The sequence below is a fragment of the Quercus suber genome, unplaced genomic scaffold, assembly GCF_002906115.3.
Source record: "Quercus suber isolate HL8 unplaced genomic scaffold, Cork oak 2.0 scaffold_401, whole genome shotgun sequence".
Classification (NCBI taxonomy): Eukaryota; Viridiplantae; Streptophyta; class Magnoliopsida; order Fagales; family Fagaceae; genus Quercus; species Quercus suber.
Genome location: NW_027069852.1, coordinates 247,897 through 269,089, shown reverse-complemented (window position 1 = coordinate 269,089; position 21,193 = coordinate 247,897). Strand labels below are relative to the sequence as shown.

Sequence of the window (21,193 nt, the reverse complement as noted above, 5' to 3'; positions counted from 1 at the left end):
AATGAGGTTTTAAAAACAAGCCAGCTAAGTTTATAAGCTATACCAACACAAAAAATAAAATAATAATAATAATAATAATAAAAATTGTACATCAGGTTGTAAACCAAAAAAAAAAAAAATTCTTTACTGACAGTTAATTTGGTTTTACATTTTTTTTTTGTTTAAATTTTATTTCAAATAATCTAAAGTTATAAGATAAGTTTTAGCATTTTGTCTCATATTTTGCAAATAAATTTACTAGAGATAAATTGTTCCCAAACGGACATGAACTAAAATTTAAATTTCACCTATGTGACGAATCAAAGTATTTGAACAAATCCAAGCTTAGGAATATACCATTCTTGTAATGTGGATACGAAAAGTTAATACGTCTCATAATTAATATATTTCAACTTTGAAGAAAAATTTGTTGACAAATGTATTTTTATTTGAAGTTTCATAAAACTATTACAAGTGAGCTGTAAACGAATTGATTAGTAAACTCGCGTATAGTTTGGTGGCTAATATGTAACAACAAATGTAGAAATATAACGGCTTGGAAACATTTTACATGCACAAATTTGAAATTTCGTTCAGGAAATTAACAAACTGAGTTTGAACAAAAAAGTATTAAGTGTGGCCATAAGCTTGAGTTTAGCTTGGGCTATGATGACACAAATAAACTAATTAGTTGGAACCCGTAGTGTTTGGTTTGGGTCCACTCTTTATAATCTAAGCAACAATCAATGAATACTTTAATAATAGTTTAATCTTTTTTTTAGCCAAAAAAATGTACGAACAACAAATATACTAAAAAAAAAATGTTTTGTTTCCATTATAAGCTACCTATTCAATAAACGTTGAATATATTATTTTAAAATTTATCTCTAGAGTGGTGTTATATACATTACAACTTCACTGCATAAGTTTTATAAATTGATATATTATCAATTATAAAAAAATAATTTAATTATTTATTTATTATATTATGTCAATCTATATTAAAATTAATTAAAATTTAATAATTTCCTTATTTTAATAATATAAAAAAAAAAATGAGGCATCATTAATTACATGCTTAATAATTGACATTTTACATTTGACAATAACGTGTTGGTTGTTCCTAAGCACGGATCATGTAAAGGCTAATTAATGAAAGAAAAAAAAAATGGTAAAGAATATTCGATGAAAAAAGCTTTGAATTAGGTGGCATTAAAGAATTGAAGAAAAGTGTTTAAAATTCATAATCAAACCCACCCTTTGTCAATCCAATTGAATAATTTGCCCACATGACCTACTACTAATACTTTTCATAATAATCATCCCCCTATCTCTCTCTCTCTCTCTCTCTCTCCACAATGGTCCAAAGTCATTGGTCGTACATTCACAGCCAAGCAAAAGAGACTAAATCCTCTCTCTCTCTTTCTCTCTCTCTCCACCATTTTTGACCTTTTAAACTCGCCGACCTTTCCACCTCTAAACACCCATTAAATTCACCTCCATTTCTATAATTTCATTCTCAACTCCCTGTTCACTTTCCTTGCTCTTCCTTAGTTTTTCTCTTTTGCTCCTAAACCGTTATATTATTATCCCATAAATTTTCTTACCATGTTTTTGGTTTTCTTGTTCGTTACCATTTCTTTTCTCCTACTAGTTCTTAGACTCTTGTACAAAACATCCGTAATTCACATTTTCGTAAAAGGGTTACGATCCTTAGGGGACAAGTTTCACTCATACCAGTCCTACAAAATCCCACAACACAATGAACACTTCCAAGAAAACCAGCTATACCACAAGGTTTCAATTTACCTGAATTCGTTGCTTGCCACAATTGACGATGACTCTGATTTCACAAATTTGTTTTCGGGTTCTTCTAAATCCTATGACATCTCTCTCCACTTCGATGACAACCAAACCGTCCACGACACATTTTTTAGCGCCCGAGTGTCGTGGACAAACGAGGAATCAGAAAAAGAAGGTTGTACTAGCAGATCGTTTGTACTAAGAATACGAAAAAACGACAAGAGAAGAGTTTTACGACAGTACTTACAGCATATTCTTTCGGTGGCGGACGAGGTGGAGCAGAAGAAGAAGGAGATCAAGCTGTACATGAATTTGGAACAAGGAAACAGACGGTGGAGATCAATTCCGTTCACTCATCCAGCTACCTTCGACACGGTGGTGATGGATTCTGATCTGAAAAACAAGGTTAAGTCCGATCTTGAACAGTTTGTAAAGTCGAAGCAGTACTATCACAGGTTAGGCCGTGTCTGGAAACGGAGTTATTTACTTTGCGGTCCGGCGGGTACAGGAAAAACTAGTTTCGTTGCAGCAATGGCGAGGTTTTTATGTTATGATGTGTATGATATTGATATGTCAAAGGTTCTGGACGACTCGGATTTGAAGACCCTTTTGTTGCAAACGACGTGCAAGTCACTTATTGTGATCGAAGATTTTGATAAGTTCTTTGTCGGAAAATCATCAACGGCGGTTAGCCTGTCCGGGATGTTGAATTTCATGGATGGTATAGAGTCGTGTTGTGGGGAAGAACGCGTGATGGTATTCACGATGAACAACGGTAAGGATGAGATTGATCAAGCCGTGATGAGGCCTGGGAGGATTGATGTTCATGTGCAATTCCCATTGTGTGATTTTTCTGGTTTTAAGAACATGGCTAGTAGTTACTTGGGGGTGAAGGATCACAAGCTATTTCCACAATTGGAAGAGATTTTTCAAAGTGGGGCTAGTTTGAGTCATGCCGAAATTGGTGAGATTATGATCTCGAACCGGAATTCGCCGAGCCGGGCATTGAAATCGATTATCATGGCCTTGCAGAGCAACATTGGTGGACAAAGATTGAGTGAGAGTGGTTCAGGTAGGTCTAGATCAGATGAGGGAAGTGAGGGAGCAGCAAGTGTGTTTTGTAGAGAAAGTGTTCATACGGTGAGGGAGTTTAGGAAATTGTATGGACTTTTGAAAATGGGGAGTAGAAGAAAAGAGTCTGTGGATTTGAGTTCAGCTGAGAAGGAAGGATCACAACATGGAGTTCAAAATTAATGTAGGTTTGTTGTTAATTGTTACCTATAGAAAATTTTAAATTAGAGAATTGTAATGTATTTTATTGTTTATAGAATTTGTTTAATGATGTAAGTAGTGTACCTTAAAAACCACTTCACAATTTTCTTTAAGTTTGTTATATTTATAATTGTAAATTCATAGTGAGAATGTCAAGTTTCTGTTTTTATTTATTTATTTATTTATTTTTTAGGATAGTTTCAATTTAAAATGTTCGTTCGTTCCTGATAAATACTCTTTATCATCAAATTAAGATACCAATTAATTTAGTGTAGTTAAGAATCGAACCTCAAATATCTTATTTGATAATAAGAAAGTTAGTTTTGTGATCCTTGGTGTAGCTGATATTTTTTGAAGTTTGAATTTGTATAAATCTTGAAACTTAGTTTTCATATAAGTTTGAGTCGTTTTCTATATATATGGCTGCCGTTGACAAATATTGCATGGCCATGTGGTGAATTTCTAATCACTTTTCATATTTATAAATGACTAAATGTAGCATTTTTCTTGAATAGTCTAAATTAATAAAAATGTAACAAATTTTATCTCTTTGCGCTGTCTCTTGTTAAATCTAGTCTATATATGTGATTCAATAAATGGACAAGGCAAACTTTGACGAATATATTTTTTTTTTGATACCAAAAAAGGGAGAAAGCAACCCAACATATTACACAACAGTTTTTTTTTATACCAAAAAAGGGAGAAAGCAACCCAACATATTACACAACAGCTGGATTAAACCAGCTACAGTTAAGAGGCATTTGACATGCCAAGATAGCAACTGACCAAACAGAATTAACAACAAGCTTAGGCACTAAATACACATCATAGCAAAGTCCATTTTGGTTCAAAAAATCTAAATCAACTAGCTTGATCTGTTGCAGCCAGTTTGAGGTCTTCCTGTGCTGAAGTAGATGGACTAAATGCCTGTTGGTACCTAGAAACAAAATATAATGGAAACCATGGTTTTTAGCTTTGAGCGCAGCTTCTACCATAGCATCCAACAGCGCCCCACCTGTTGTATCTGCTACACTACTATTTACACCATAGAACAAGCTATCTCCCTGCCTAGTAATAGCTTCATAAGCATAAGACCATCGTTTTTGCTTCCTACTCCTAGCTCCAACAATTTTAACTATCAGTTGCCACTGCCCTGAGGATGAGTAGTGGTCTGGTTGAGGTCTTCTTGGTTGGCTAGTGTGGTTTGGTTAATCAAGGAAGGCCTCTTTATACCTACAAGCCATAGATTGAGAAATTAAAATCACACTCATAGGATTAGGATGTAAACCATCACAGAGCACCCTGTTCCTGTGTAACCAGATATGCCATAGAGTTGTAAAAATTGCTTGTAAATAAGCCATAGAAGAAGTCTCCCTAGATTTGAACTTGATGAGAATAGTGGATAGCCATTGCTGGACACTTAAATTCCTAAAATCAGTAGCATGTACAGCCAAGGTTGATCCGTGCCAATAAGCCCTTGTAAAGGGGCAGAGGAGAAAGAGATGAGTTGAGGATTCAACATCAGAATTACAAAGGGGACAAGTTGTTTGGGTTGGAATGCCCCTGTTGTTCAAATTAAGGAGAGTGGGCAATCTGTCTTGGATAAGTTTCCAAACAAAAGTATTGATTTTCAAAGGTACTTTGACTCCCCAAATCAGATTTCACACATTTTGGTTTCCATGAATATTCCCAGAAGAATGGGAATCTTGCATAATAATCTCATAGGCTCTTTTGACATTGTAATTACCATTAGCCTCATTGGAAGACATCCAAATCAACTTGTCTTGCATATCATGAGTTTTAGGTAAGGGAACTTGAAGGATTTGTTTGCTCAAAGGAAAGGGGTATAAGGTTCAGACCAAATCAGCTTTCCAAGTTTTGGAATTGTGATCAATAAGATCCCCCACTGTACCTGTTTGTAGTTCAGGATGATGCAAGTTACCATGAGAACAAGGAAACCATTTTGGATGATTAAGTGGTATATTGAATCCATTACCAACTCTCCACTGCCCCTCCCTAAGTCTAAAATCTCCCTGCTTTACAGTATTCTTCCAACACCAAGAATGATGAGACTTTGGAGTGTATTCTTGTAATGAACAATTTGGGTGGTATTTTGTTCTATAAAATTACACTTTGCCCTTCCTATTAATATTATCGATTCTATTAAGAGTAATCTACAATATTTCTACAAATTGTTGAGGTAGCTAATTTTTATTGGTTCATATCTGGATCCACTACTTACACCATTTTTTTACTTACTAATAACAACTTATCACATCAACAATTTGTAAAAAAAAGTTTATATAAAGCATTTTCCTTCTTTTAAAGATTATAAAAAAAATCTATAGATCCAAAATCTAAAACAATATATAATTCCAAAAAAAAAAAAAAATTATCCCACCAACAAAAATTACAAATAGTGAAGCTAAAAAAAAAAAAAAAAAGAAGCTCAATTAACTAATTTTACCCAAAACAAACAACTTGGGTCTTTAAAAAATTTTAAACAAAATAATTGTCCTTACCTCCTATGTGTTTGCCCAAATCATCTCTATTGCAATAGTGGGGTCACAATTTATTTGTATGTGGGGTTAAGCTTAATCCTACCAACGGAGGCCCCAAACAAGTATTAGTGCTCCCCCTTAATTCCCTTGAGTATCCCAGCATATAAACTCTATTTGTTTTCCTCTCTTGCTTTCTCTCTCTCTACTCTCCCCCCCAATGTCCAACCCCCTCTTCCCTGAGTTCGACCTCCTCTTATAGTCCTCCATTAGCGGGGTGGCTATCATTTCTTTTTCCACTTACTCACATATTCTCATGCCCGCCAAAATTCCAAGGGATCCTCATGAATTCAAAAGATTCCCTTAGAACTTGTTCTAGACGCTAGAGAGTGTTCGGGAGTGGATCCCTTTCAGGACCACTGGCTCTCGGTGAACAATCTTATTGGGATTGTACACAGATTTCCTTTGTGGTCAGCTCTGCCCCGCTGACCTCTAAGGAATTCCTCGGGGTATGGTCACCCTAATCCCCGGTGCTTAACTAGAGATCGAACCCATTGTGATAAAGCCCGGGGTTGTTTCCCCCATGCATATTGGGCTTACATCGCCTAATGGGCCTTGGGCTTCGTCCAGGTGGGCTGGCTTGGTTCCTTAGGCCCAACTCACCCACAACCTAATAATATATGAGTTTTATTTTATATTTAAGAAAGATATTATAAATTTTTTTAACCCATATGTAAAATATTTAATATATTTAGTATATATTTGTAATATATATTTAATATATATGAAAACCAACCAAATCGTATGACGTTGCATGGTCTAAAACCACATTGCACCACACCATAACTGTTATATTAAAGTGCGGTGTAATGCTAAATATAGCTCAAAACGAACCGAACTACACTGTGAATACCCCTAATTGAATATCATAAATCTATTACAAAATTTCACCAATATAAGTGAAAATGGATAAAAGCCTCTCAATGTGGATGAGTATTGCCTTATATTGAGAGAAAAAAGAAGAAAAAAAATAAAAAATAAAGTAGCACCTTACCATGTTTTATTATAGATAATTGGGTAAACTATGTATTTAGTCCTTATTCTATACACCATATTTTAATTTGATCCTTAACCTTTCAATTGTGTCAATTTGGTCTCTAACTTTTCAGTACCGTGTCAATTTAGTCCTAACCATTATTTTTTAGAAGAAAATTGATAACGCCTCTAATAGCCAAAATAAAAAATTAGCTTTCGTTAATTTGACAATACACTGAAATTTTATTTTGATTGTTTGTCATGTCATTAGTTTTCATCCAAGATATAACGATATGGATTAAACTGACACAACACTAAAAGGTTAGAGATCAAATTGAAATATGGTGTAAAGGATAGGGATCAAATAAGTAGTTACTCTAGATAATTTTACAAGAGTACTAAGCAATATGTAATTTTGTATATTTTATAGAAATATTATGATTTAAATCCTTATTCTCCACTTATTATTATAACAATAAAATATATAATCCAAAAGAAAGAAAGAAAATTTTATGTTGCAAACTGCAATGCAATGCTATGATGCATATGTGCAGTTATGGAAAAAAAAAATTCCTTTAAAAAAAAAAAGAGTAGCTACTGCCTACAAAATGACTGGTTCAACTTTTAATATAATGCAGTTATAAATCAATTCTAGTCTCTAGATTAGGTACATACAAAGTCTACTAATTACTGCATTAATTCAAACTTCAATGAACTAGTAATTCATCCCTAGGTTTAGGGGTTCGTTTTGTCAACTAGAACTCCAATCACGATTACAAATACATACTCTAATCACGTTTAAAAAAAAAAAAAAAAAAAAACTGCCATTTTTGTCTTCATTCGAAGGTAGAAGAAAACAAGAAACCAATCCATTATGGCATTATCAATATTTTTTTTTCTTATCACATGATAGGTTTAATGACCAATAAGATAAACAAACATATTGTTCTTCAACCTTTGACTAATTTATTTAGGGAAATGTTAACCATTACCATAAAATTCTCATTAAAAATAATATATTACGAGGTTCAATTAATAAAAAATATGTATAAATTAATGAGAGGACGGAAAATATCACTGAAACAACAAATATAATTAAAAATGTTAATTCTATTAACTTTACACTATACAATTGGTCAAAAATTTGATATAAAACTATTTCTTAACAATCATCTTATAGTGCCCGTTAACACTACCCACTTATTTATTTTCTCGATCCTCAAAATAAGAAAAAAAAAAAAGTTTTATTTATTCTCTCAATAATAAGTTAGGGCACTTGGGCCTTGATTAAAAAGTTGGGCCTAGAATTAACAGTTAGGAATACAAAATTATTTGTGGAAATTCTCAATCTTGTCCCTCCCATCTTATCACGTGCATATCACGTGAGAAATGAGCTCGGCTTCTTCGTCCCCATTTCGTAAAAAACTGTCAAAAAATTTCAGATCGATCAAACACACAGTTTCGTATTTCTCGCTGAAAATCTCTGTTGTATTGCCCCCAAATTCCCCAAATTTCCAATCCTAGGGTTTGTGTCCAGACTCGGTACTGTCCTCTCTTCCTAAGGTGTGGAATCAATTTTCTCAATCTCCAACGCTAAATCGGTTCGAATTTCCAATTGATCCTGATTTCGTTTCCTTTTTGGGCTTTAATTTTGTTATTGATTGATTGATTGATTGGGTAGCTAATTCTATATGTACCCACAGAAAATATCACTTGGGATTTATGTAAATGTGTTGTGGGGTTTTGAAAAACCTGAGCTTTGGTATTCCTGGCAGTTTTTCTTGATATTTTGGGTGTTGGGTATGTTTTATTTTATTCAAATACACACACAAACACTCAAATACACATACATAAGCAATTTTTATGTATTAAGGTGGTGATGCAGGGTTTGGAAAAAAATGGGCCTGTGTGTTTTTGGTAATTGAGTAGTGTAGCTATTTGTGTAATCTGTGGGGTTTTAAGCTTAGTTTGAGCTTGGATTCTTGTATTTAGTGCACATGCATTGGTTATGAGCTTATCCCATTTCTGTCTTCCTTTTAGGGTTTCTATTTTAGCTGAATATTTATTGACTTTTGAAGATATTTAACTTTGGCAATTGGTGATTGTGCATGTTTAGCTACGGTCTTAACATTGACACTGAATTTTGCAGGTGCATAGAGTAAGGCATTAGGATTTGGGATTTGATTTGATTTTGATCAGCATGGTAAGTTTGCACAATTAGCTTAAGACAGATCCAATGTTGTTTGATACATTTTTGAAAATGCGTCTTGACAATTTTTTTTTGTCCCAGAATTACCTGATTGGAGCTTTCAAGCCGGCCTGCAATGTTTCAATCACATTTTCGGATGGAAAAACTCGCAAGCAGGTAGCTTATTGATTTTAACTTTGTATAGTATTCTACTTTAAGCACTAGCCAGGGTTGACTTAAAAAGGGCAGTTTGTTGATGTTGCCAATAAGTCTTTTTATTGAAAAATTGGTTTCTTCTGAGTGTTGATTTAAGGCATGGCATCAAGTGTATGTGAAATTTGGTTATGATGATGCATGGACTGTTTGAATCTCTCATGTTATTGTGATCTATACATTTTAACAACGAAACTCACCATATATGGTGTAGAATGATTCATCATTCAAATAAGTGCTTATGTTCTCTGCAACTGTGTGGGAGTATTACTTGGGACAATGTTGGCCTATGACTGCTCAATTGGTGGCTATCTAAGCTGCTGGGGTACGGATATGGGTATGGGGATGCAACATTTCTTGATACATGTATTAATTACTTATTAAATTTATTTTTTATATAGTGTTAAGCATTTGTTTTTTATATATTGTTAAGCATATATCGATTTAAAATATTGTTAAGCATATATCAATTTAAAAGAAATAATGGATAATAAAGTGAACCCATGACCATTAAATTTTGTATAGAATACAAACCAAGAACCAAAAGAGTAAATAAAAGACAACTAGATAAGTGTTCAACATTGAAACCAATATATAAATAAAAATTCTTACAAGTTTGGGCTATCTCTCACTATCGGGGGTTGAGTTACAACAGTATCTAAGTCGTATCACTGGTGCATCTAGATGTATTGGCACTTAAAAAAAAAAAAAAGAAAGATTGGGTATGTATCTTAGAGGTATCCGGTATGATACTGGTACGATATGTATTGGATACCAGTACATGAGCAAAAATGGAGTAACCGTGCATCCTAGGTGGCTATAACTTCTTTTTTTTTTTTTTTTGGTTGGGGGTGGGAGCTTTCATTTCCATGTGATTACTATTCAAAATTTAATTTCTACTGAAATTGAAACATTTTTTATAGTCTTACGATTTACGTTTTTTTTGTTTTCTATGCGCTTACATAGGTCCCGCAAAAGAAGGAAAATGGTCAAACAGTTTTGGTCCCACTTTTCCAAAGTCAAGAAAACATTGCTGGGAAGGTATTTGATTGATAGCATGTATTTGATTGATAGCATAATTTTAAATGTTAAATTATTGCAATGCAAAATGTGAATTATAGGAAGTGTCTAAGAATTCTAGATTGTTAACAGCATTACTTAAAAAATATTTTCTTTCTGTGGTCTTATTTTCAGATTTCTATAGAACCATTTCAAGGGAAGAAGGTTGATCACAACGGCGTGAAAGTTGAGCTCCTTGGCCAGATAGGTGTGATTTTCGTTCTGTTTGTTTCGATGTAAAATATTTTCCGTAAAATATTTTCCCATTTTTAAGTGTTTGATTGCATGTAAAATATAGTCAAAGTTGTAAAATATTTTCCTTTGACTAAAACTTTGTGGGTAAAAACTTGTAAAATATTTTACCAAAAAAGCAATTGGAAAATATTTTACAAAAATCTGACAGCCTCACACCGGACTCTCTCTCCCTTTCTCATACTTAACTCATCCTCTCTCACACTAGCCCAAACCAGCAACAACACCCACCGGCGACTCTCCACCTCCACTCTGCCAGCACCCTTCGCCGCCCTTCACCTCCATTCTGGTGGCACCACCATCAGATTTCGGTCTGTTTTGTCATTGGAGAAGTCGCCGTGAGAGGCCCGACGTGAGCCTTATCACCGCTGCTCCATTGCTCGTTGGTTGGATTTGGTTTTGAAAGCTACAAACACCACTGCGAAGATCTCTGATCTGGAATCGCTGAGAGTGAGTGGGTTTTTTGTTCCTTCATGATCTGGCTTTTTGGGATGGCTTAGGGGTTGCGGTGGGTGGCTGGGTGGGTTTGTGGGTAGTCTTGGTTGGACGGGCTGCGGTGACTGGTTGGCTTTTGTTGATTTTTTCTCTCTGATTTGTGATTTAGGTGGCTAGTGGTGACTGTGGCGATTGGGTTTGTGGTGGTTGGTGGTTGTTGGTTTGTATTTGCATTTTCTAGTATTGTGGTCAATCCAAACACTTGAAAATTTTTTCTTGAAGATGTTTACATGTAAAATTTTTTACATGTAAAATATTTTACATTTGAAAATTTTTTACGTCGAAGCAAACAAAGCGTTTGTTTCAAAGTTTCAGTGTGGTACATTATCAATAATTTTGTGAAACGATAGGTTTAGCGTGAGAATCACAGGATAATAATTTTTCGTTACCAAGTTTTTATTGGGCTTCTTGCTTGTAACAAATATTCGAAATATTAAGAGCACAATGGCTGAAGGATTTTATTTTATATTTGCTAGTGCAGTATGTAAATCTTTAAATAATGCTCCTCTTTGGATGCTTGTAATTCGTTTTTGAGGATTTGGATTAGTCCTTCTGTTTATGATCTAGACGGTCACTTAATTACTATGATTCTGAATGAGTATGATATTTCCTGATGTTAGAAGGTTCAAGACTGTTTCTTTGGAATTTATGACTGATTTCTTTCATTTCAGTGTAAAGGGTGTGCATTGTTGTTAGGGAGACCAATTGCCCCAATTTGGCTTCCTTTTTTCTTACTTTTAAAGAATCTCTATTATTGACCAATTTATTTTGTGGTTACATGATTAGAGACTTTTTTAAACAAAAGAAAAAAAAAACGTTGAATGTTATACAAATAAACATGCTTGAAAGTGATAAATTTCTTTTAACTTGTTCTTCCTTGATCTCAAGAGTGATAACATTACTAACTAAATATAACACAATATTAAAGTTGGTTTAGCTTTGATAGATTCCAGTCATGAGCAGTGACAGAAGCATCTACTTTACTAACTTTTTCATATTTTGGTCTTATTGTTTTTCTGGTTCCCTCTCCTTAGTTGCTAGTCAAAGAACTTTCTAGGATTAATTTTCTCTCTTATTTCTGAGACAAATCAGCAATGAAAATTTATTTTGCTTGCAGAGATGTATTTCGATAGGGGAAACTTCTATGACTTCACTTCCCTTGGTGAGTATACTTTGGCTTCCTAGTCAATATCAACGTGGCTTCTTTTCATTTATTCGTTGTTCCTAATTAAATAACTCCCCCCCCCCCCCCCCAACCAAACACTCACACACACATGCATGTGCAAAGAAGTTCCTTTTCTTGCAATTTGTATTATGCCAGGTATCATTCTCAGATTTAAAAATGTGGAAATTTATTTGATTGCTTTTAATTTTTAATGCTCTTTGTTTGTAGTCCGTGAACTGGATGTTCCAGGAGATATATATGAGAGGAAAACATATCCATTTGAGTTTTCTACAGTTGAAATGCCATACGAGACATACAATGGGGTGAATGTGAGGCTTAGGTAAGCCATTTATCATATTGTAAAGCTTTCACTGTTGACCAGTATATTCGTACTTTCTGTTAGTATCTCCTGCTGTGGCATTTACCATTTACCACTTGCTGTGGCTATAGTACTTACTTACTTGGTGTTGTTGTGTAAGATAGTAATTGTTTGTGCATCCTCTGCCTTTGGTCCTATATGTAATTACCTATTTTATGATTCTGGTTTTGAACTTTGAATAATGCCTTAGGCTAGGGGCAGAACCTCCTCTCCCCTACCCTATCAGCAGCATCCTTTTATTGTGTCTCATGTAATAGAACATTTCGAAACCTGTTTTCTTCTCATTTTGTGTATTGCTTGCTTCTGAAATTTCCTGAAATTTAATATGTTATTGTGTCTTAGCAAGTCTGCTGCCTAAAGAGAGAAGACTTATTTAATCTGTTATTAGATTATAAGTTATGGTAATAATTAATTGCATATTAGTTTGCCAACTGCAAAGTTGCTATGTATTTCATGTAATGAGTAGTTTCCAATGATAATCCTAACATTAATTTTGAGAACTTGTGATATTTTGCCATGACTCACTGCCTGCTATTGAATTCTATTGTGTCTATAATTGTTTCTTTTTTAGAGGACGACCAATTGTGCTTATCATTTCAATACCTTTGGCTGTCTCAATATATTATTTCTTTTATTCCTTCACTAAATTATCATTTAATCATAATTGAAGGATATGACTAAGTTCATGTTAGTTTGCCTAAGTAGATTGCTATGTAATTATTACTGGTGATAATTAAATAGGAAATGTGATGTTAGCATTAATGATTTATGATATCCTGGAAGTCTCCTTTATCCAGGTATGTCCTGAAAGTCACAATCAGTCGCGGTTATGCTGGTAGCATCGTGGAATACCAGGATTTGTGGTATTGTCTCTCTCTCTGCATCGGTAATTGGTGATTAGTTTGCATGTAGCCTCAAGTAGTTGTTACTTCGCTTCATAAATTTGGTATATAATTTAGTTTAGGGAGTTTTGATTGAAGAGGAAGCTTATATTTTCCTTGTCACCTGTCTTTTGTTGGTCACACATTATCTGCTTTCAAGTTTCAACAATTATTTTGGTTCAGTGTTTGTGAAGATACAAAAGTTATACCTATGTACTTTTTCCAGTCTATTCCCTTTGGAATTTTTAACAAAAATTCTGTACAAGTCTTTTTTCCTTTGTTATCTTTATATTCACTACTGTTGTAGCATCTCACTTCTGGTTCATATATATATATATATATATATTTAATTTTTTAATTTTTCATCAGGTTCGCAACTATACCCCACAACCATCAATTAACAACAGCATCAAGGTGAGTGCAGCAACATAGCTTTGTTTGGTTTTTTTGCTACTGTCTCAATGTCTTTGTAGGGATGCTATGGGTCATTTCTTATTTAAAGAGGATTTATTGCGTTGATTAAGTGAAAAGTCTGGTTATAGTTGCCCATTTGATAGTGTATCATTTTGGAATTATGTTGCATTTGTCTAATGCAGTGTTACAACTAATGTCACTGGTGATTCCCCCTTTTTTTTTTAATGGTCTATGCAGATGGAAGTTGGAATTGAAGATTGCCTACACATCGAGTTTGAGTATAACAAAAGCAAGTATGTCAAACATGTACTATAACTGGATTTTTAAGTTGCAATTGAATATTGGCTAACCCTGACTGTAGTTAGATCTGGCTAAACCTGGTGTTTAGGGTGGTCCATTTTTACATGGTTGCCCGTTCAATCAATAATTTATAGCCTTTTTGTCTAACTATTCAGGAGTACAGAGCAAATTAAATTGTTTTATGTAGCATAAGTTGGAGGGGATCATCTATGTCATCGCTTATTGTTGTTTTAAATATGCAGGTATCATCTGAAAGATGTTATTATCGGTAAGATATATTTTCTTCTTGTAAGAATCAAGATAAAAAATATGGATCTGGAGATCAGGCGTCGAGAATCAACAGGATCGGGGGCCAATACCATGTCGAGACAGAGACACTTGCTAAATTTGAGTTGATGGATGGCGCTCCAGTCAGAGGTATTCTTTTAATTACCATGCTTATATGTACAATAAAGAAACGCTTCTATTTTATTGGCAAACATAAAATATACCCTACCAATTCAGTTTATTGTGATCATCAGGTGAGAGGTAATTAACTTATTGGTTTCTGATTTTACATGTTGCACTTATATCAATTTATTGAATTGCCAATAACTGTAATGGCTTACAATCATGTGCTTGATTTTACAGGTGAATCAATTCCAATCAGACTGTTCCTTAGCCCTTACGAATTGACACCTACGTACCGAAACATCAATAATAAATTCAGTGTGAAGTATTATTTGAATCTTGTTCTAGTCGATGAAGAAGACCGACGGTATTTTAAGCAGCAGGAAATCACTATATATAGGCTTCAAGAAACTTCCTCCTGATTAATCATCTTACATGGTATGAACATTTGATTCCCGTGGGAAAGAAAAAGAAGACTAAATTGCCTCAGAGCAACTTGTAAAGCTTTGTTAGGGTTCATTTTGCTGGTGTGAGAATCTTGTTTCTATAAATGGCTATAAATAGCTTTGTATTCTTGCCAGTGACAGCTTTCATACAAAATTGTTGCAAATTATGTACATGGGCCATGGTAGGGCGGGGAGGATATTGGCTTTCTGTTATGAAAAATCATCTGAGATCAGCCATTATGACTTACTGTTGCAGCAAAGATCTACGCTTTTGTTTAAAACTATGGACCATCTATATATTTTATGTTTTTTCTTTTCTTTTCTTGCCTTTTATTTTGTAGTTTTAGTTTTTTGAGACGTCTATAGTGTTTCCATAAGCATACAAGGATTACTCTTTTTAATCGTGATTGTTCTTGTTTTAATAGATACTCTGCAGGAAGATATAACCACAAGAAAAAATCTTGAATGAAGTGTTGTATGATTTCTTTTTATTGGCAAATGACATAGTAGTCAAATGTCAAATTGATGATAACTAGAGTCCTATCATTAGACAAATAAGAATCACAACCGTGTTAACCATATCAGGGGTTAAGAAAGGCATATGAAAATCGTCTTGAACCTTTGCAAGTGGTAGAGAGAAAGCTCATGCAACACAACAAATAATAAAAGTAACTATATATAATTTATTGGGACACCTGGTGTCCTTATTTTCTTTTCATTTTATCTTTCATGGTACCTAGATGCATATGCATATACTATAATTTTAAAAACCACACCGGACTAGTCAGTTCAACTGGGAACAAATCCTAAATCGGTTTGGTAAAAATTGAAAATCCGAGTCTTTTCTGGTTATTTGACTATTCCAATTTTTAAAACCATACATATATGTAATTCTTTCTAGATTTGATACACTTTTTTTTTTGCCTGAATAGAGATTTGAAACACTTGAACAGACTATGAATGAACGATCACACAGTACTCTTAAGAGTTTTAAAGCTTCACCCCCCCCCCCCTTTTTTTTTTCAGAAATTATGAACCATTTAGCAATTTTGCCAAAGAGCCAAGAGATTTCCTTATTCCTTAAAGTTAAATTCAAGAGTAAAGTTGGTATTTAGAGTTTTTATTAGAGAAGAGTTATACAATTACCTGTAAATCAAGATCTTCGAAGTTAAAGAGAGTTTTTCACTTAAATCAAGTTGAACTACTATAAAAATTCTACAGCTACACTCTCTACTCATAATTTTGTTTTCTCTTCTTTGTATTTATGGTAAACCCATCATGAATTTAATTAATATAATCCTCCATAAATTTCTTTTTGAGTGATGATTATTATACACCTGTGTGTACGTAATGCATGCGTCATATCAGTTCAAATCTAAAAATATGTTATTTTTTTAAGTGAAAGTTGTAACAATTCCCTATTAACAAACTAGTTTGTAGTCAAACTTTGTCCAAAATATATAAGGGGTGTTTGGTTTGTATTTTAAAACAACTATTTTTAATTTTTAAATAATATTTTACGTATTTTAATGCACTTTTTAACTCACATATATTTTCACAAATATTTTCAAAAAATAATTTTTAGTTTTTAAACCTATTTACCAAACCGCCATAATACCCGGGAAATTGAGAACACGCTGTTGGAAATTGAAAGCAACGAACGGGCGCACAGCACGAACTATGTTTACCACCGTGGGGAGACTGATGAGCCAGAATCTAAACCATCTCAGGGTTTGCGCTTTCTCTACAGCTACAAGAGTTGGAACCCACAATGGCAGCTTTCACTGTGACGAAGCTCTCGCCTGCTTCATGCTTCGCCTCACTCACAAATTCTCTGCAGCCCAAATCGTTCGAACCCGAGACCCCAAGATTTTGGAGTCACTGGACGCGGTGGTCGACGTTGGAGGACTTTATGACTTGACCCGAGACCGCTACGACCATCACCAGAATGGCTTTGCCGAAGTGTTCGGTCATGGCTTCACTACTAAACTCAGCAGTGCTGGCTTGGTCTATAAGGTGCTTGATTGAATTACTCATGCTTCTGTGAATAACTTCTTTGATTTTATGTTACTTAAAAGCATTTTTTTGGTTTTGTTTTATACAATGCCAATGCATTTCTGATATGGGGTTGTTCAAAGTCTCTAGTTTTACTTTTACCTCCTCGTTGATTATTATGTTGATGTTATTAGTAGAATTTTGTCATGATATTCATTTGGATGATCATTTTTTTTTTTTTTTTAATCTCTAATATATGTTCAAAGTTGGAGCCTTGTGTTCTTCGAGTTTCATAAATGCCCATTATTGGAATAAGATTACAGACCTCATAAAGTAACATGCTTCTATGAATAACTTCTTTGATTTTATGTTACTTAAAAGCATTTTTTTTAGTTTTGTTTTATACAATGCCAATGCATTTCTGATATGGGGTTGTTCCAAGTCTCTAGCTTTATCTCCTCATTGATTGTTATGTTGATGTTATTAGTAGAATTTCATTTTTACACAATTTTGTCATGATATTCATTTGGATGATCAAAGTTTTTCATCTCAAATATATGTTCAAAGTCGGAGCCTTGTGTTTTTCAAGTTTCATAAATGCCCATTATTGAAATAAGATTACAGAGCTCATAAAATAACATGCTTCTGTGAATAACTTGTTTGATTTGATGTGACTTAAAAGCATTTTCTTAGTTTTGTTTTATACAATGTCAATGCATTTCAGATACAGGGTTGTTCGAGTCTCTAGCTTTACCTCCTCATCACTCATCAGTTCCATGCACTTTCTACTTTGATTATTATGTTGATGTTATTACTATAATTTCATTTTACACAATTTTGTCATGATATTCGTTTGGATGATCAAAGTTTTTCATCTCTAATATCTGTTCAAAGTCGGAACCTTGTGTTTTTCGAGTTTCATAAATGCCCATTATTGAAATAAGATTACAGACCTCATAATGTAACCAAGTTGAAGTTGACTCATTTGCTTGAGTTTGTTTCTTATTAGTCTTTTTACTGATATATCTATGCAATATTAACATATTATAAGCTACTAATAACTGTACTTCTTCGTTTTCTTGCAATCTAATTAAATTTTTTTTTTCCTTTAGCATTATGGGTTGGAGATAATTGCCAAGGAGCTTCAGCTTGATGAAGGACACCCAGATGTGTATCATTTATACCTAGCAGTGTATAAAAGCTTTATGGAGGTACTAAATTGTTTTAGCTGATATATAACATAATGGGAAATTTTCCTTGCTTTCTTTAATGGTAAAGATTTGTGTGTCTTCTATATGCAATATGCACTGCATTACATTTCAAATTCTTTATGCTTTTCAAGTTTTCCCACTCCCTATCAAAATGAGGGAAAGGAGGGGGTGGGGGGAATATCAAATTATCAAAAAAAAAAGAAAAAAAAAAAAGGTAAGGTGGAGTATGGCTTATAAGTCAACTATTGGGAATATTTATCAACTGACAATTTACTTTGTAAAACAATAGAAAGATTTGTTGAACTTCTAAATCACATTTCCAAACAAGATTAACTGAAGTGTGGAAAATATACTTGTTGATTCTTCCTGTAGTACGTAATGTTTAATTTATGCAAGATATAAGCCTTTTCTTTACTTGACACGGTTTTCATTTTGGATGTGCCTAGGAATATCTATTGAAACAGTCATTTGAATTCTCTCTCTCCATCAGTGTGTGTGCTTTAGTTGACTTAGCTTTTTATGTTTTTCTCTTTCTTTTTCAACATCACTCATTTTTAACAGGCAATTGACGCCATTGATAATGGAATCAATCAGTATGACACTGAAAAACCTCCAAAATATGTAAATAATACAAACTTGTCTTCAAGAGTGGGAAGTCTAAATTTGGACTGGGTGGATCCTGATCAATCATCTGACACAGAAAATGAGGCCTTTCAACGAGCAATGACTCTGGCTGGCAGTGAATTTTTGGAGGTATCTCAAGTCTCCTTTTGCGTGCGTGTGTGTTATGTTAAAATAGTTTCTCAAACACCTGTTAACTGACTGGCAGCTCATTCTTGAGCATACATTGTGATGTATGATTGAAGAGCAGACTAAAAGGCATCAAGTGTATTCATAATGATAACCAAATCTTTACTTTTCTTTAATCACAGAGTGTTCAGTTCCATGCAAAATCATGGTTACCAGCACGATCAATTGTAATGGAGTGTATTGCAGCAAGAGATAATATTGATTCTAGTGGCGAAATCATGGTGCTGATGAGATCTTGCCCAGTAAGTTGGCATTACCTGCTTACCTGCCTTTATTGATAGCTTGATGAAACTTACTTTTGTTTCCAACCTCTAGTTCCTCTGGTTTTGTCTGTCTAAGGGTTGGAGTGGAAGGTACTAGGTCTTAGATTTTGATTTTAACCAGCCTAAAATTAGAAATTATATAATTATGATTATTTTTAACAATATTGATTTTTTCCAGTTTTACTTGGGTCAAATTCTGTTACTGAAATGTTGAATATCTCTGTTCTGTAGGTTTCATACTGAATATTTGTATTTGTTGCTCATAGTAAGTGTTAATTTTTAATTAACATGTTGCTGAATTTTCTATGGAATTGATATTTTAAATAAGCATGTCTTACTTTCAAACATCATAAAAAATCATTAGGAAGCCACATTGTCTAATGTATTTTACAGGATGATCTGTTGAATTTTACGAAATCTTGCTGAAGTCTATACAGGGAGCTAGTAACTGATGGGGGTTCTGATGCTTTATCCATGTTATTGGCTTTTGACATTTATATGTCAATTAAATCTCCAAATCTGAATTTATTGTATTTGGTACACATATGTTTATGATAATATCGCCAAGAGCCTTGTAGCTCAACTAGTTGGCACCTCTTGGTGTATCCAAGCCCCTTCCCTCATTGTAATTATTGAATTATCAAAAAAATTTGTTTATGATACTTTCATCCCCCTCCTCCCCCCCCCCTCCCCCCCCCCCCCCCGGTGTGTGTCTTGCACATGACGGTGTAGTGTTTAAGTAAAAAGGGAAAATAAGATAAATGGCTTATGGTTTAGAGTTGATATTGCAACAAAACATAAAATGAAAAAGAAAAGCAACTGACTTTGGTTTTTTGAATACCAGATTAAAAATTTGAGATGGCGTGTTATAAATTGTTTTGGTATTTGATATCATCCTGCTTGTTATGGAACATTCTTGCTGAATTTTCTTCTTTCAACAGTGGAAGCTTCACATATTTGAGCTTGAGGAGGAAATGAAGATTGATCCGTCCATCAAATATGTCATTTACCAGGTACCTATAAGTGATACTTGTCTTAAAATATTTCATTTCTCTCCATATGGTGAGGACTTTTTGAGAAACGAGGGACTGTTTGACTGTATTCTTTGTAGATGAGTGGCTTAGACAATATGTTAAAATATTTATATTACTCTTTCTATACAGGATGATAGGAGTGGAAATTGGCGGTTGCAGGCAGTGTCAGTGTCACCTGACAAATTTGAGAGCCGGAAACCTCTACCATATCTTTGGAGGGGTTTGGAGCATGACAAACTCTCTGAGGTTGCAGGGATACCTGGTTGCGTTTTTGTCCACATGAGTGGGTTTATTGGTGGAAATAGAACTTATGAGGGTGCTCTGGCTATGGCAAGAGCATCTCTCAAGGCCTAGGAAAAGCTATTAATTGGAGATACTGTAGATACTGTATTCACAGCTTTTGAATGTTATCTGGAGCTATTATATCCCTGATCTCTGTGACTAAGGGTGTGTTTGGATTGAACTTATTGTTGCTGAAACTGAAAACTGAAAACTGAAAACACTGTAGCAAAATAATTTTTAAATGTGTAAATAGTACCGTGGGACCCATTTTTAATATTTTTTATTACATAAACAGTGCATGAACAGTGCGTAAACAGTGCACGCACTGTTCATGCACAGCTTTTTTGTCTCCCAAAAGTAAAAAAATGCGGCAAAAAAAAAAAAAGGGAGGAAAACGCGTTTGCTGAAACGCAAACGCGGAATCCAAACCCCCCCCCCTAAGCCTCTTATGATAATTTCAGGGACCTTTCAGATATGTGTTGGACTAGCCATATGGCATACTCAATCTAATGGAGTGCTTAAAGATAAGCGTTAATCCATCTTTTGAATGAGTACACCTAGGCATTGTCACACTATTTATTACTTTGAAGAGGTACATATGATAAAAAGTAAATTTATTAGAATTGGAACGCTTTTTTGTCAAATGAAAATTGCATTTTGTTCAAGATCATGATTGGGTTGGGTGTCAAAAGGTTAAATACCTTGTCGTATAATTTTTTGAGTTTCTTTCTGGTTAATTATTGCTGCTGTCATTTTTTAAACCAGTTGGTATGCAGACTCAATCATTTATATTGGAATTTTTTGCTAGTAATCTTTGGTGCTCCTTTTA

At 34.0% G+C, this 21,193-nt stretch overlaps 3 protein-coding genes across 3 annotated transcripts; all 3 read left to right on the top strand.

Annotated features, from left to right (window-relative positions):
• The first annotated feature begins 1,322 nt into the window (after window positions 1-1,322).
• Window positions 1,323-3,223, top strand: LOC112005199 (AAA-ATPase At2g46620). Its single transcript, XM_024037452.2, has one exon. It carries the CDS (start codon window positions 1,588-1,590, stop codon window positions 3,034-3,036), a length of 1,449 nt encoding a protein of 482 aa, XP_023893220.1. The 5' UTR covers window positions 1,323-1,587; the 3' UTR covers window positions 3,037-3,223.
• Window positions 3,224-7,939: 4,716 nt separating this feature from the next.
• On the top strand, window positions 7,940-15,087 carry LOC112005157 (vacuolar protein sorting-associated protein 26A). Its single transcript, XM_065761204.1, is given in 13 exon segments — window positions 7,940-8,150; window positions 8,737-8,790; window positions 8,878-8,952; window positions 9,955-10,029; window positions 10,183-10,255; window positions 11,912-11,956; window positions 12,188-12,299; window positions 13,136-13,198; window positions 13,585-13,633; window positions 13,871-13,926; window positions 14,176-14,288; window positions 14,291-14,350; window positions 14,564-15,087. Coding segments are annotated over 12 exon segments (906 nt in total). The 5' UTR covers window positions 7,940-8,150; window positions 8,737-8,787; the 3' UTR covers window positions 14,746-15,087.
• Window positions 15,088-16,377: 1,290 nt separating this feature from the next.
• On the top strand, window positions 16,378-20,743 carry LOC112005215 (uncharacterized). Its single transcript, XM_065761216.1, has 6 exons — window positions 16,378-16,785; window positions 17,877-17,975; window positions 18,537-18,728; window positions 18,908-19,027; window positions 19,990-20,061; window positions 20,212-20,743. The coding sequence occupies exons 1-6, from the start codon at window positions 16,450-16,452 to the stop codon at window positions 20,434-20,436; spliced, it is 1,044 nt and encodes a 347-aa protein (XP_065617288.1). The 5' UTR covers window positions 16,378-16,449; the 3' UTR covers window positions 20,437-20,743.
• Window positions 20,744-21,193: the final 450 nt, after the last annotated feature.